The sequence below is a fragment of the Dipodomys merriami genome, unplaced genomic scaffold, assembly GCF_024711535.1.
Source record: "Dipodomys merriami isolate MVZ:Mamm:240054 unplaced genomic scaffold, mDipMer1.0.p SCAF_5, whole genome shotgun sequence".
Taxonomy (NCBI): Eukaryota; Metazoa; Chordata; class Mammalia; order Rodentia; family Heteromyidae; genus Dipodomys; species Dipodomys merriami.
This window is the reverse complement of record NW_027206068.1, coordinates 51157145-51174854: the sequence shown is the minus strand read 5'-3', so window position 1 is coordinate 51174854 and position 17710 is coordinate 51157145. Positions and strand designations below refer to the sequence as shown.

General features: G+C 37.0%; 1 protein-coding gene across 3 annotated transcripts in view; it reads right to left on the bottom strand.

Annotated features, from left to right (window-relative positions):
• Nucleotides 1–8193: 8193 nt before the first annotated feature.
• The window catches only part of Tes (testin LIM domain protein), a 38187-nt gene continuing 28670 nt past the window's right edge, over nucleotides 8194–17710 (bottom strand). For all 3 annotated transcript variants that reach the window (XM_069996610.1, XM_069996612.1, XM_069996611.1), the window contains exons 3-7: nucleotides 14249–14501; nucleotides 13074–13409; nucleotides 11801–12016; nucleotides 11356–11514; nucleotides 8194–9376 (exon numbers count right to left, since the gene is read on the bottom strand). In XM_069996610.1, the coding sequence (XP_069852711.1) occupies nucleotides 9188–9376; nucleotides 11356–11514; nucleotides 11801–12016; nucleotides 13074–13409; nucleotides 14249–14501 (1153 nt within the window). In that variant the 3' untranslated portion in view covers nucleotides 8194–9187. The remainder of the gene's footprint in view (nucleotides 9377–11355; nucleotides 11515–11800; nucleotides 12017–13073; nucleotides 13410–14248; nucleotides 14502–17710) is intronic.

Below are 17710 nucleotides of genomic sequence, written 5' to 3'. Positions count from 1 at the left end.
AAGTTGAAATCTAAAGATCATAGTTCAAAGCCAGCCCAGCCTGGGAAGTCTGTCATCTTCAGTTAACCAGCAAACAGACATGGAGCGGTGGCTCAAATGGTAGAGTGCTAGCTTTGAGCAAAAGAAGCTCAAACAGAAGTGGAACTGTGCCTCAAATGGTAGAATGCTATCCTTTAGCAAAGGTAACTCAAGGTTCTGTTCTTCCTGAAGGCTCCACCACTGTAACTTACTCACTTCCGAAAGGCCCTGTTTCCTCATAACAGCACCTTGGAAAGTGAGAATCTCAACATAAGAATTTGGGGAAGGCCTACACATTCTGACCATATCCAGGGCAATTACTTGTTCGCATGTCAGCCTCCTTCTCCACATGCTAAGCATCTTGAGCACATAAGCTTGTTGTAAACCTTGTAAATATCATAAAACTTAGTAAGCTATGAGTGTTGTCTGGTGAAGAAATGAATAAACACTGGTTTTCTACATACTGTGGGAAATCTTTCTTTAAATAGTGATGATGTACTAGCATCAGATATAGTTCAATTTCAATTACTTTGTAAGATTTATGAACTGGTAATGTAAGATTAAGAACCAGAGGAAACTCTGGCATAGGTACATTCTAAATTTTTGAAACATGCTTAATTATGTATAATATGTGAGTTCCATGTAGTTAGCTTTAAGGGCATTTTTCTGCTTTAGCCACACATTTTCTTGCTCTTCTGCTCATTCAAAAAATGCTTTCATTAACTTTGAAAATCTTAGCTATTTGGGTATTTTGAAAGACTTAAAGAGGAAAAAACAGAACATATGGTTAGTGCAGTATACAGTTTCTCTGAACTAAAATTTAGAATTTGCCTGCTGCTCTTAATTCATTTTGTGAAACTAGGTGAACATTACTGATAAGCAAGTACACATTTTCAACTTAGTGTAGACAGGTTAAGAACATGATGGGGAACCATGTTCTCATGGAAATTCTATGATTTTTTTGTATAAATAAACCTTTTATTGCAAATTTTTGAGTGTGTGCAGGTACTGGGACTTGAACTCAAGGCCTGGGAGCTGTTCCTTAGCTTTGGTAGGGTAATGGACTTTCTTGCCTGGGCTAGGTTTAAATTTCAATCCTCAGCTCTCAGCCTGCTAGGATTTGAGACACGAGCTTCTTGTAATATATTTTAGCCTTCATGTGGTCAAAGATATGAGGTGATCAGTTGAATATTTACACTCATTCAAGACAACTGACAGAATCCGTTGACTACAGAACCAGTATATTCCACAGAGGAGCTCCTTTCCACTTCAGTTCTTCATTGGACTAAGTGCTTTTATTACCTTGAGTGGAAAGCTGGTTATCTAACAGCAGCAGGAAATAGGAAGGGTCAGAAACCTCAAAGTTTGAGTATATGCAACTCCACTCCTGTCCCTGTGAAGAGAATGCTATGAAAGCACACTTTTCCATAGTATGAGAGACTATTTTTTTCCACATATTGTTGTCTGATTTCTTGAGAATGTGTTTGAACTAAATTCTAGATTCCTGTCTCTGTTTCAAATACATTCCATACAGATTATGGCGCAAGACGAGGATGTATCACTCAGCCTCCCTGCCCACTATGATTCATTAGGAAACCCCTTTTACTGGCTGCCAACAAGCCAAGAACTGAGATACCAGCACTTGAGGGAGCATGGATTTAGGAGAAGCTTGATCTAGGCAGAAACACAGTGTGCCTCTTAGGTTGGCAAAAGCTCACAGTTTACAATTGCAAGGCAAGGTAGAGCTGTTAGAGCCAGAGAATAGTCAAGCAATCTGATAAGTACTTAATAAATGAAGCCAAAAGGTGCATACTCTTTCTCCCCTCTCTCCCTTTCTATCTCCCTCCCTCTCTCCTTTCTCTTATGTGTTTGCAGAGCTAAAGCATTAATGTCCAATGTTCCAAAGTCCCTTACTCACCATTAACAAGGACCATTAACTAGCTGTGCAGCTATGTAGGACTAATCCAGCCCTCCAATCATAGCAACACTTGTAATGCCTGAGTATGTGGTGGCTTGAATCAGCATTGCCCTACAAGGCAGCTTTGAATTCCTCATGGCAACCTTTTATTACTGTTTTAAAGTTTCCCAACTACTGCCAAACATCTTGAACTTTGTGGAATGATTATAAACTGTTACAAAGATAAACCTTTGGTTCCCCTTTGAGGTTCTGTTCAAGAATGCCAAACTTATAATAAAATTGCAAATATTTCAAAATTAAAGACCTGCCTGAGAGACCATTTTCATTATTCAACCCTAGAAAAGATTTGTCGGTATCATTGACAATGTATAAATGGGCATTACTGCAATAGTGGTGCTGGTTTTTAGATTCTAAAAATATAACATTAAATACAAATTAAAAAAATAAATAACACAACACAGAAATGATGCCTGGTTTGCAAAGCTGGTGTGCAGGACTGGGTTACTGGTTGGATTCTTTGGATATTTAGAAAGCTATCACTTTAAAGCCTCCCATATATTTCTTAGAAACACTTCAAAATCTAAGTTTGTTTCCTCTGGCACCTGAGCAAAGTGGTTCTTGCTTCACCCCCCAAACCAGGGATTTCATTGAGAAACAGAAAGGGTTTTGTCTCTTTCAGGCTGACAGAGTACTTCTGCGGGCTCCAGAGCTCCATGATCGAACAAGTCCTTAAAGACATGTTGAAGAGCTTGCTGCTAAGGATGGACAGAAGCTTCTAAAACACACAAAGGCATGTGAAGAATTCTCAGTTAAAAGAAAACAAGCAAATCCCTACTGCTTTTATGTGGTCTTGACAAAGTGACTTGTCAGTGTTGTAGGAAAGAGAAAGAGATTTCTCAATGTGACAGTCTGGGGTAGTAAATACGAATTTAGACATTGGGACATTACCTCTAGGTCAATCATTAGACTTTTATCTCTGCTTTTGTGTTCATTACAACTGATTGCTAATTTGTTTAAATGACTCTTCTATGAGATTTAAGATGGTTAAATTTTATGTCCACCATATTTGGAAACTCATGGTAATCAATTTCTTCCTCTGTCCTTAAATAAGAACCTTTTATAGCTTAGATGCTATAAATGAACAAGGCCTTGCAGTACAGAGAAATGCCCATACCTTCACACGAGCACTCCGCGTACACAGACATGGTAGGAACTTTAGTGCATTTTTTAAAGTTTATCGTTTAAACTGACAAGTAGTAATTGCATATATTTTACATTGTAGAAAAATTTAATCTAATTAAAATGGTCACCATCTCATCTACTCACTTTTTTTGCATTGAAAATGTTTTAAATTTATTCTTTTAGAATGTTTAAGATACATAATACATTGTTGGTCACTGTAGTTACCACTCCTATACAATAGAGCATCAAATCTATTGTCTACTAAACTAGAATTTGATATGATTTATAGATAATGGCTATACACCCTTAACTCTGAATTTCTGTTACATGAAGCCTAATATTTTTTTAAAATATTTTGTTATTGTAAGATGATGTGTAGAGGGGTTACAATTACATGTCAATTACAGTTATATATCATAAGTTACACTTACATAGCAGTGTCACCTCCTCCCTCATTTTTTCTGAGTTTTTCACTCCTGATTTCTAAGTTTTCTAATCTTAAGTTCCCCCATCTCTCATTGGCCATGATTTCATTTGATCCATTACATTTGATCAATTACTTTCTTTATGCTGCATTCCTTCTAGAATGTCAACTGCCAGCCGAGCAATGATCTTGCTCACTAAGTTGTTCCCACTTCTACAACCATTTCTAGCACATAGTGACTGACTGACCATGTGAGTGAATAAATAATCCAATGCACAGGAGAGAGGGCAGAATGTAAATGAACAGAAAACGGGCAAGATTGAGGTTTGGATGTGTGCATAGTATAGGTAAAGGCAGGCTATCCTGGTAGTCCATGCTGTGGTGGTAGCAGAGTGAGGAATCTCATCCTGGGTAATAAAAGTAGACACTTGTTCACACCAAGCAGATCTTATACCTCAGATCTCCATATACTGTGTTAGCTGCTTCATCAATAATCCCTTCTCATTCAAAAAGAAAAAAAGAAAACAGGTTGTCTGGCCCAGGCAAGGCAAAAATTCTGCTGTCACCACCATACATCAAGAAGGTTTTCAGTTTCTTCCCTAAGGTCCTGCCCACAGGACTCCTGGGGGCAGATTTTACAGCTGATGCCCTTGTTGTTATTCCTGATGGCCTGACATCCACCCAATACTTGGACCATTATTTTTAGGCTCCCCAACTCTGCTGTAACTGGAGAGAAAGAGATCAATGGGACAAGCCAGAAGGTGTCTGTTTAAACTAAATCCAGATTTCCTTTGAACTATATACCATGGAGCCCTCACAATGAGTCAACATTTAGGGAGAAATTGACTTTAACGTCTCTGTATTCAATAATAGTGGATGCTGGTAATAGCTGCGTACAAGTTACTTTTGCTGTTATGGGAAGGTCAACATATCCCAATGAGAAGCACCATTGAAGAAAAATCAATAGCAGCCTTTAGAAATGTCATTCAAATGCCATTCAAAACAAATGTAAAAGGTTAGTGGTAATTTGCTTTGCTTCAAAATACATTATCAGATTAAATGGAAGATGCAATGACATGGGCTCCATGAAAGGACAAAATAATTAGCCCAAACTATTTAAGTGTCTGGTAAATACACGAGAAAAGGATTCTATTAATCAAGCCAGAAGTTTGTCAGGTTGTATGCTCAACACGCTCATGTGTTCCTGTGTAGTGGGTCCCTTTCATACATATGAACACTCAAGAAAACCATCGGAGTTGTCATTGAGCACTTAAATCAGCAGGGTTCAGGAAAGAGCAGAGAGGATCTGGTAAGAAATTGGGTAAAGTTCTTTTTCATGGAGACACTGATGGAGTCATGCTTTTTAAGGAATGAAATGAATACTCAGAAGCAAGTTTAGATATGCCAGGGCATTCTGAGGCAAATACTTAATAGTAGTGTTGGCTGGTGGTGTATCTTTGGTAACCATGGCGAAGTTGGATGCATTTAAACACTGTGTTAGAAATTGCTCAATGATGAGTCAATAGTGAATTTCTTTGGCGAAACTGGGTTGAAATACTTGAGTCTGATTTGGAAATCTCTGCTTGATGACTTTGGAGTCACTTAAGTTTTAGCTTATGTGAACAATCCTGTTTGTCATTTTCAGAGGAAAAAAAGATAAAGATAGCATAAAACAAGTATGAAAGGCCAATATGTCTCAAGGGCAATTTGGATTTCTTAAATGAGGTTAAGTAACAAAACTCCACTGATTTCTCAAAATTATAACTATATCCAAGGGTTATAAGCAACAGCCTTCTTTTTAGAGATGAATAGGGTACATGCAGATCTCATGAATGAGTTTGTGATTATGATTATTTTAATGTGGCGTGATTCTTCTACTAAAAATAATAAATGTATTAGTATGGTAAATTTCATTAACTAATGAGGTGTCAAAATCTTTTTAACTTCCTGGGAAAGATATATCTGCTCTTCTTTCCTTTTTTTTTGTTTCAAATTACTGTTGCTATTTAGGGGACAGGAAAAGCAGATGTCACTATAAACCCTAAAAGAACATCTTTTAAACAAAGAACAATGGCATATGGGTTCTAGATCTGTTATGTGATTAGAGGCTCCATACAATTGAATATTTTTCCCCCCAGTGAAGGTAGGAAAACTCCACAAAGGGTTGTCTAATGCTTATGTAGGTATCAGAACTTGTATGGGATTCTCATTAAAGATATTCACCATAATTGATCAATAGGAAATTAAGGCTTAAGAACATGTTCTACACTCAGTGTGCTGGAACTTTATAATCCCAGGATCTTAAAAGTTCAAGGCCAGCCTGGGCAAAGGCAGCAGCCAGAAGCTATATCAAAAACAAATTAAACCAATAGGGCTAGAGGCACAGACCCAGTGTTAGTGTGCTTGCCTAATACACAAAAGGTACTGGGTTTAATTCATAGTTTCAAAAAAAAAAAAAAAAAGAAGAAGAAAAAGAAGAAGAATCTAAGGTTTTCTATATTATCCAAGTTCGGAGAAAAAAACATGCTTCAGATATGAAAACCCTCTTTATAACTTTCCCTACTTCTGGGAAGGATTTTGGTATTTATAAAAATTATATATTTATATGGAAGTGGCGCTGTAGCTCAAGTGGTAGAGCGCTTGCCTTGAGCTGAAGAGCTGAGGGACAGCGCCCAAGCCCAGAGTTCAAGTCCCACGACCGACAAAAAAAAATAAAATAAAAAATTAAAAAAAAAAATAACTCTATTGTGGTATATATACACAATGGAATTCTATGCCTCCATCAGAAAGAATGACATTTCCCCATTTGTTAGGAAATGGAAAGGCTTGGAAAAAATTATATTAAGTGAAGTAAGCCAGGCCCAAAGAAGCATAGGTCCCATGGTTTCCCTTATTTGCAATATCTAGTATAGGTATGAGTCAAGCAGAAAAGGTCAGATAATGTGATGTTAGGAAAATTAACCCTTAAATATGTATTTTAATGTTTTCGTTTCTTTCATGCATATGTTTCTAACGCATTTATAAGATTATTTCTTTGTTGCTTTGTATGTCCCTCCCCCACAGTGTAACCCCCGCTTTCACTATATTTGATGTCAGTATAACATGTGGAGGAGATGGGGGCAAACAAGTCGTTTAAGGATTCAGGTGGACCTGTTGCAACAATGAGAAGTACAAAATGTCATGTCAAAACCAGCTTTACAATGTCGGTGGGGGGGGAGGGGGGTATAATTGGGTGGGGGGAGGGGGGAGGCTGGGAAGGGAGGTGAAGGGTAAACAAAGGAGGAGGCTGCAATGCTTGGTAAGAAATGTACGCATTATCCTGCCCATGTAATTGTAGCCCCTCTGTACAGTATGTTCTCAAATAAAATAAAATAATATTAAAAAAATAAAAATAAAAAAATATGAAAAAAACAAAAAAAATTATATATTTATATATTTATATAATTTATATAATTATATATTTATAAACAATTACTTAGAAGTGAGGACAATGAAGAACATAAAAGATTGAGGAAGAAAATGTATCCTTGACGTTGGAAGAAAAGTAAATCTTGGAAGAATTTAGTAATCAGCCTACTCTTCTTTTGATAGTACAAGTATTTAGAAGAACATAAAAAAATTAGGCCAGGAACCTCTTAAGAGGCATGCCCTACAAGGTCAATCTAAAGTCAGTAAAGGAATAGCCAAACCTAGTTTAGTGTTACTCACACAGGGCATTTTTTTTTCTTCCAGGAAATAGCCTAATATATGAATAGTGGGTAGTAAAATTCTCTTGGGCAGTAATTGACAAGAGTAGGTCAAATTCCTCAGTTTTTTATAACCCAATCCAACAGGCTGTAGACACATGAAGACTTGCTATGTTAATATGGAAGGGGTTGTGCCTCAGTTTATCCTCAATCAGCCCATGCCTGGGAAAAGTAAGCTGTTCACCTGTGAAAAGTATAACTGATACTATTTAAGTCAAAGGCTAAAATGATAAACAACCATGAAACTTTGTAGCCACTTATGGGCATTCTGTGATATTAATGTGATATTAGATCACTTTTCTTCTATACTACGTTCAAGCTTCAAAACATAATTTTCATGGCTGGACAAGGCAGAGTACAAATGTGTATACCTGTACAAAGTGTGTGTGTGTGTGTGTGTGTGTGTGTGTGTGTGTGTGTGTGTGTGTGTGAAAGATAAATAGAATCAGTATGCAACAGATTAACAGCAAAAAAATCCCGCACAAATTGTCTTAAGTATATGTCAGAAAAAAGTATATAAAGACCCTCAGAGTCTGCTAATATGAATAGAATCTATTACTATTCCCCATTGTTTCCTTTTTCACTGTTGGCTGCCACAAAAACAGCTCCTGGGAGAACAGCATCACTACTCAAGTGTTAGAGAAACACTTGTTAGATTCAACTATTGTCTTCCCAAACTTCAATTACAATGACACTTTTCTAGACACTTTTCAAAGACAACCTCCTGCAAGACTTTAATATAACTAAATGCCCCGATTCAAGGATTTTCTCTACAAAGAAAAGTCTAGTTGCTGTTCTGTTTTCAGAAGCAGCCTTGTTTTTGTCACTAGGCTGTTCTTACGCTTGGAGACATCGCCCCCTGCTGTAAGAGATCTTTAGCTACAGAAGGATGAGAAAAAAGACAATTAATAAAATGAAACTTTATTTTAAAATAATATACATATCACTCATTCCATTTTATATTTGTAGTGCATAGCTATGTGTGGAAGGAAGCACATAGGAAATTAAACATAAGAAATAAAGATAGAAGTATATATGCAAAGATATTCCATGTATCTATAAACAGGCTTGGAGATATCAAAAACAAGATTAAAAATCATGCAAAAATCTATTTAAACCATGGTAGGCAAGTGCAATCAGTAAAGTTATGGTTTTCTAGATACAAAACTCTACATGTTCTTTGGTTTGAAAATAATACAAATGTGTGGCTTGGTTTTTATGTTCCAAGACAAAGATCAATAAAAGTAAAAAAAATGTGCATATTGTTATGCCATATGTGATAGTAAAATATTCAAGGCCACAGATGGAGGTTATCAGCTTACAAAAGAAAAATGAGAGCTAAAGTAAATATAGAGAAATGCAATAAAAAATGCCACCTCTTCCTAAATCAGGAAACAGCAAATACATAGGCATTAAAACAGCTAACCATACCATGCTGAATTTTCATTTTCTCTGATAAAAAGTACTCACTGTATATTATAAAGTTCAGTGAATAAGATGAACAATAAATGTAAAGTGTTAGCCTCAGGGCAAATTTCATTTCCCTTCCATTTTATACATGAATGAAAAAAAAAAGAGTATAGAATTAGAAATGCTCTGCATTTTATTCAGGTCACTATCTTTAATGTTTAATTTGGCACCAGGATATAGCAACATGAAGACTAATTAAAAGCAAACTTTCAACTAAGATTTCACATTAGGAAATGAAATGTTCTTCACCATTATAAAAATCAAATGCTTAAAGCAGGTTTTAAAGTTGGGGAAAAAATTACAGAGAACAGAATATTCTGGTTGCCTTTATAGATTTTTCCCCCTTTTATTGTTTTGAAATTGCATCCTATTGTTGAAATGCAGGCCGCTTTGGATTGTTACAGCTCAGTATTGCTTGGCGCTCACCTCCTAAGACAACATCCTCTTACACTCCACTGAACAGAAAACCATCCCTTCCACAGGCATGAACTTCTGTCCAATGAGACACTTGCTGCAGCAAGAGCACAGAAAGCACTCAGTGGACGCGTGCCAGTTGAAGTTGTTGTAGGTCACCCTCTGAACTTCCGGATCAATGGCATTGTGGCATCCTTGACACACCTGTTCAGAAATAAAACAAGCAAGGGAAAGGGAGTGAGGGATTCAACTACGCCAGGAACATTTTCACCAGGAGATAAGCTAAACCAATGTTTACCTCAAGAATACACAACCGAGAGTGATCTCTCAGTGAGCCTCTTTAGCCAGGCATCATTAGTGGGGACTTACATGCTGAGTACAGCAAGAAACAGCAAGCAAATCCAAACAGGTGATTTGACGCTTGCAAGATATCTCCATGGTGTTTAAGACGAAATGTCTTGACACCAAACTTCAAAACACTGCATTGGTTCCAGTGTATTCTATTAGAATAAACTGCACATCAGTAAATAAAAAGAAGCTGACAAGATGATAGTGTTTCACTTATTAAAGCTTTGAGGCAGTAATTTCACCAGTCTTGCCTATGACACATGAGATTATTAACCCCACTGATTTCTAGACAATAGTAAATTAAAATCATGTTCAAAGTAATTAAGGACTCAATTAAAAACCTGGACAGCATTTGAGTTTGCACTCAAAAATATGACTTGTAGTGAATTAGCTTCTGTTCTGTCATAAAAAGCAATTAAGTTTATGTATAACCTTATATATAAATCACTAATACATTCCACTCAGTATTATACATGTGTTAACTACACAAATAACCTATACACATATATTCATATATACATATATATACATTTTGCTTCCTAAATATATGAAGAAATTAGGAAACTATTTTCTATTATAGCAGAAAATAGACCAACTGAAATCTTCAAAACACTATTTTATTCTTTTTTTTTTTTTTTTTGGTTCCTGTCATGGGGCCTCAACTCTGGGCCTGGGAGCTGTCCCTCAGCTCTTCAGCTCAAGGCGAGTGCTCTACCATTTGAGCCACAGCACCACTTCCGGCTTTTTTCTTTTTGCTTATGTGGTGCTGAGGAATGGAACCCAGGGCCTCATGCATGCAAGGCAAGCGCTCTACCACTGAGCTACCTTCCCAGCCCCCAAAACACTATTTTACTCTTTAACCAAGACTTTCCCCAAATTGATAGCTGATGATGATCTATAACTAATATGGTTTGTTGCAGATAACACAATTTAAAAAAAAAAAGCCAGATGTTGGCTCAAATCTCTAATCCTAGCTACTCAGTAGGCTAAAATCTGACGACCCAGTTCAAAGCCAGTAAAGAATCAGAAGCAGAACTATTCCTCAAATGGTAGAGTGAGAAGTTCTGAGTAAAAAAGCCAAACAAGAGTGAGGGTTCAAGCTTTAGTACTGACACACACTTTTTACCATGGATGTATATTACCTATATCTTGGCAGGCATGTCTGTGTAAGCAATCTCACATTAAGTACCTAGTCTACACAATAAATCTAAATATGCAGGTCAAATTTGGTTAGATTAAATCAATTCAATGAGAGTTTAAGAAACACATTATTTAATCTCATGGAGCAAAACCAAAATCCTACTGGGTGGTCCAGTAACATGAATAGAAACTACATACATTGAAATAAGGCTACAGATATAAACAGCCACTAAGTATATGTACTCAAATAGGATCTGATCTATACCCATGAGATTAAACAATCTTATTCCCATTAAGGATTTTCCCAAGTAGAATTTATAATCTTATATTATAATCAGGCAGGAAGAATGACCCATTTTGAGGTGGCTCACAGCCAATACATGTATTGTTTTGGAAGTGCCTGGGTTTTAATGCTCTACGGTGAAATCAGGATTGACTGCCTTCTGCACACCCTTCCTTTTTTTGTGGTGCTGAGGACCAAATTTAGAGCCTTGAACTTTCTAGGCAAGCAGTCTTCCACTGAGCTAAATCCCCAATGCCAAATGAGAAGAAACATTTTGTTTTCTTGTGGTGCTAAAGATATAACCCAGAGGGTTGTGAGTGCTAGGACAGTGTTCATCTCCAGCCCTGTTCCCCATTTTCAAGAGGCTTAAGTCACAAAACAGGCTGAGACTGATGTCTCCACAGATTCTCACCACGGCGTGGTTCTTCACGTAGCAGGGCTTGCATGTGGGCTTGTCACTGACCATCACATATATTTCACCTGCAAGGATGTTGTCACAGTCAAAGCAGCAGAAGTGTTTCAGATGCCAATTCTTGTTTTCTGCTTGGGTATATTCATTGCTGAAAATCAACTGCAAAGAGGAAGAAAATACGGTTCTTGGAGCTTAACATCTGAAAATACCATTAAGCTTAGATTCATGTTATTATTTAGTCCACATCAACCTTTAGTTTCAGGATAGTCTTTCATTAGTCAACAACACTAAGACAGATACCCAGAATGAAAGAAACCAAAAGTTTCTCTCATGTCATTTTTGGATGAAAACCAAGCAATGAATACTGAATTCCTGCTGCCCTCTGGATACGGCAGCCGTGAAGGGACAAAAGGAGGATCTCCTTGCGGGTGGCCTCAGAGCATACCTCATCACAGCCCGCACACCGGGGCTTCTCGCTGTCACAGTAATGTCGACCACAGTACAGCTTCCCGCTCTTCCAGAAGTATATCATGTCGACCAGGAGTTCACTACAGCTGCTGCAGGTGAAGCAAGCGGGGTGCCACAGTTTATCATAGCCTGCCCTCTCGGCATAGATGGCTGGGTCTCCTTCTTTCATAGCCAGTTTGCAGCTGTGGCAGGACTAAAAGGCAACAATGGCATTTATCAGTCTCAGCTTTGGGAGGAATTCGGACCAACAACTTCAAGGGAAGAAATTTCTACTGCAGCTATCGATCTGTATTATCTAGACGATAAATGAGATGTTGATACTTGCACATATTCCAATGTCTTGTCTGTCTCTAGGCTGTTCAGTTTACTTTTCACTCTAATTATAATAAAGCACTTTCCTGAATCGAATTTACTTATAGGAAAGGGTGATCATAATTTTCAACTGAATTTTAACTGAGTTCTTGCAAAAATGAGTATCATAGAGCTTAGTAGTAAATTCTCTTCAAGACTAAACCTCATTGGTTTTAGGTGCTCAATGGATCCATGAAAAACAAAGCACAGTAAGTACAGTTTTTATGGTTTCTCCACTTGTGTCACAATTGTCTTCTAATTTCAAATCATTAGAAAAATACTTCACTAGATACACAGGAGGATTTTGAGAAGGCAGAAATGGGACAATATTGGCTGGAGACTAGTCAGGGCTAAAGTTAGTATAAGACCCTGTTTGGAAAACAAATTAAAATCAAAAGACTAGGACTAAGGATCAAGTGGTAGAGCCATTGTCTAGCAATCACAAGAACTTAAGTTCTATTCCCAGTACCACTGAATAAGCATATAAACACAAATGATAGAATGAATAAATAAATAAAATTTATTTTGAAATAAATTTAAGTCTGAAATTCAGGCATAGTCTCATAAGCAAGGTTGAATTAATCTAAGCATATATCATTCTAATTTCTGGGAAGGAATAAACACCAAAATTATCTTTAGAAACTAATAGTAAACTGGGATTTTGTCTTCTAACAGGACGCCAATGCTGACTACTGTGTATACGTAAGTTCATGGTTATTCAAACAAAAGTTGGCTTTAGAAGTTTCAAACTCTGAGACAAATGGATACTAATTTTGTTAAGTCTTTCCTATATCTGTTATTTTTAGAAAATGAGGAACAGCACCACATTAAAGATGGAAGAAAGGGAAAGAACCTGTAAAATACACAAACTAGACCAACAGTGTGACCAATCTACTTACATATTGGGATTTTTTGTTGACGGAAGACTTCTTCTCCAGGGCTCCCATTGCTGTTGGGGTGCTTCTGTCCCCGCCAGAGATATGTACTTTGTCAAGGCCGTGGGCGTTCATCTCACAGGGGAGTGTGACATCTCCTACTCCCAGAGCCTCATTCTTATATTTCTTCACAAACTGCTCCATCTCCTTCACCTCGCTGGCAGACAGTTCATGGCATTTTGATGGATCTTGGTCATGTGCAGGGAGCTGCTTTGCCAGCTGCTTCTTCCGGTACTGTGCCCCCTCAGAGCCTGCCACTGGTTGCTTGTCTTTAGGCAGCATCTGCATGTACTGTCTAGCCTGAACCAGAGGGAGACCCCTGTTAACTGAGAGAAGCAGCCCTGGCCATTAGACCGTGCAATCTTTCATAGCAAACATCAGGAGCAAGTTATTAAGAAAGAAGCAGGTTTTATCCATTAGTAAGAATTTATCTTCATCCTGTAAAAATACCTTGATTTTAATGCACTAAAAATGGTACTTTATATAAATTTAGTGGGAAAATCAACATATTTTCCTCTGTGAAATTTCTTGTCAGTTTGTAAAAACAACTGGATTATTACTTGTCTAAATCAATAAATGTCAGATTGAAAGGGATCATAACTGTCTTGGGGGGCACTGCTGGAATGGCCTATGGATTAATAACAGTTCTTTGTATAAAAATATCACAAGATTCACTTTAAGGATCTAACTAACCTTCCTAAAAAAGCTTCCCAAATGCTTAATCTAGCTTTCATTATAGTGGAAACAGCTTGATACCAAACTGCATTTTTTGGCCTTATATAGTAAAATATTTTTTGTCCAGGCAGAAATTCCACTCTTTAGATATTCCATACCATTTGGACAGAAATTTTCTCAAGTATAAACCAGAAGAATTACTAGATTGCCATAATATGTGACGTTCATGTCATCATTAAAAATGTTAAATTTCTCACAAATAAGTTAAAAAACCCAGATCTAGGTAGTCTATGAGGTATTTAGTTTCCAAAGACTGTAATGGTAGGAAGAAGTTAAAGTAATGGCAACTTCAGAAAAATAATAGATTTAGAATATGTGAGGCTGACCAGGTCACTTAGGAAAGTGTCCTAAATACATAGTCCCAGGAACTTCAATAAATTAAACCTTCTTCCAATAGTATTTACCAATGCCTGATTGTGGACAGGAGGAGCCCATTCATAGGTAACCGTATTGATGGAGACATTCTTCTTGGCAGGAACAGGATTAGTCAGTATCATAACATTGCGCTTATACATGGGAACTCCATCAGATTTTAGCTTTGCAATCAAGGTGGTATACTTAGTGTCTTCAAAAAGTTTCCCCACTTTTTGATCCTCCTCATTGCTCAAAAGGACATCATGCTCTTCTTGGCCACACTTGCAGTTACGACATACTTTTCTATAAGTTAGGAAATAATGAGAAAGTAGTTATGTATGGTGAATCAATAGTAATAAAGCATGGGCATGCATTTCTGGTTCAGAAAATACTTACAAAATATATTCTCTCTATAAAGGTATGTATAGTCAAGCCTTTTTTCACACAAGGAGGAATAATATTCATAAATTTAAGAAGAAATTCATGCAAAAATATGTACTTGCTTTGTAAGACTGAAAAATTAGGTGATGGTTAGAAAGTTTCAAAGGGTTATGTCTGACTCTGACCTGTACTCTGCAATCTCACCAAAATACATACATGCATACATATATACATACGTGCATGTATATATACAAGCACCAAATCCTAGTATCCCTCCATAAAGAGACAATAAACACAAAAGAGAAATAAATTTGAGGTAAGGAGTAGGTGCAGAGAAGGTTGGTAAAAACCTCCAAGTTATCCATTAAGCCTCAGACTTATCCATTAAGTTTGAAATACCTGTAAAATAAGAAAAGAAGAAGTGGAAAAGAGAGGGAGAATGCAGTCAAGAATTCAATGTGATCCTACAAAATCTAGAGGGAGATCAAAAACTAAACTATTGAAAGTAGTTGGGCACCGGTGGCTCACGCCTATGATCCTAGCTACTCAGGAAGCTGAGATCTGAGGATTGTGGTTCAAAGCCAGCCTGGGCAGGAAAGTCCCCGCGACTCTTATCTCCAATAAACCACTAGAAAACCAGAAGTGGCGTTGTGGCTCAAGCGGTAGAGTGCTGAGGATCTGAGGGATAGCCCCCAAGCCCAGAGTTCAAGCCCTACGACCAACAAAAAATAAATAAAAAATTAAAAAATAAATTATTGAAAGAATCAACAACTTCATAAATAAGAAAATTAAGCAGATAATTCTCCAAAAAAGAAATACAAGTGGCAATAAAAACATGAAGAAATGCCCAGTATCCCTGTTAGCAAAGAAATTAAATAAAAACAAAACTGTAATTACATCTCACTTGTCAGAATGACTATAATTGAGCACACAAACAAGTGCTGATGAGAATATAAAAGTTGGTGAGAATGTAAATTAATGCAAGCACTATGGAAAGCAGTGTGGAGCTTCCTTAAAAGAACAAAAAATGGAATTACTGGGCTGGGAAGGTGGCTCAGTTGTAGAGCGCTTGCTTTGAATGCCTGAATCCCTGGGTTCGATTCCTCAGCACCACATAAACAACAACAACAAAAAGCCAGAAGTGGCACTGTGGCTCAAGTGGTAGAACGCTAGTCTTGAGCTGAAGAGCTGAGGGACAGTGCCCAGGCCCAGAATTCAGGCCTCACAACCAGACCCCCCCCCAAAAAAAAAGGAATTACCATACAATCTAGTGATGCTATTCTTGGGCATGTATTCAAAGCAATATAAGCCAGGACATAATACAAGCACCTGAAATTACTATGTTTATTGCACTATTTTTAACAATCTTTGGAAATAGTCCAGGTGACTTATAACAGATGAACTCTTTTTTTTCCAGTCCTAGGGCTTGAACTCTCTAGCACTGGGTGCTGTCCCTGGGCTTTTTTTGCTCAAGGCTAGCATTCTTCCACTTGAGCCACTCACAGCATTACTTCCAGTTTTGTCTGTGATTAATTGGAGATAAGAATCTCATGGACCTTCCTACCCAAGCTGGCTTTGAATTGCAATCCTCAGATTTCAGCCACCTGAATACCTGGGATTACAGGCATGCGCCACCAGCACTTAGCTCAGATGAACAAATTTTAAAAACATAAATGGATGGATGTATATATTAAAAATGTGGTATATATACAAAAGCATTATTTATCCATAATAATAAAATTATGTTATTTGAAGGTAAATGAATGGAAGAGGCAGAGACCATAATATTAAGCAGAGTAAGCCAGACTCAGGTTACATATTTTCTCTCATAGTGGAAGCTAGACCTATATATGTTCATAGCACGTGTGTACACATATCCATCTGTATGTACATGTATACACACATGTTATAAGCACAAATATGTATGTTTACAATATGTGTGTTTATAACATATACCAGGTATACTTAGCACATAACTCCAATTAATTAGAAATTATCTTATCATTAATATCGTTAAATTGGTACTAGTTAGAACTATAAGAAAATGCAAAAGCAACAGAATTTATCAGAATAGACTATACTGTAGTTATTTACAGATAGTATGACTCATTAAAAAATAACTGTAATGTATTATCATTAAGAAAAGTTCAATAACTCATAAATGTTATAGACCGTGATAGATAATTTGCTCCAGGAAAGTTAGAATGTTTGTGACTTTAATTGAGCATCACTATCCCACAATACTGTGAAATTTGGGAAATTATGTAACCACTTAATCACAATACAAAATTTGAAAAAAAAAAAAGGAGAGTTCAATAGATTTTCTCAAGTTAAAATTTAGCAGGATGCTGGTGGCTCATTCCTGTAATCCTAGCTACTCAGGAGGCTGAGATCTGAAATCTGAGAACTTGGGCAGGAATGTCTGTGAAACTCTTATCTCCAATTAACCACCAGAAAACTGGAAGTTGAGCTGTGGCTCAAGTGGTAGAGCGCTAGCCTTGAGCTGAATAGCTCAGGGACAGCACCCAGGCCCAGAGTTCAAGCTGTACAACCGATGGGGGGAAAAATGAACATAAACCATAAGATTTCCCTATACCTGAAACAAAAACAAACAATAAAACCTTAAACGAATCTTTGCCAAATAACAAATTATCAAGCAACTACATATTTTTGTGTCCTGAGTTTTCTTAAAATTCTTCTCAGTATATAAATTCAAAATACTGGATCTTATTTGGAGTGTGAAAGAGAGGAAGGAAAAGAGAGAAGGAGGAGGAAAACATAGCAGCAGCTTTTGTCCTTGTATACACATTTGTCAGGAAACTTTATTTGGTTAAAAAAATTGTGGAGAATTGGCATATTTTATTACAGCTATAAAAGATTCTTTCTTCCATCTGGTTATCTCATACTCCCATCTAGTGGAAAGAAGTATATTATTCTACTATACAGTGTGGTCTTTATTCTTGTTCTTCAGTTACCAAGAACAATGGAATTATTTACAAAACTTTCACATTGGTGTTGGCTCAAAGTTAAAATTATATCTTCCTGGGTGGTAAGAATAGGTTGAGTAGAAATTTATCCCTTCATATTGCTAAATAGATCCTTATATGGCTGTAAACTGTGGCATGCATCCT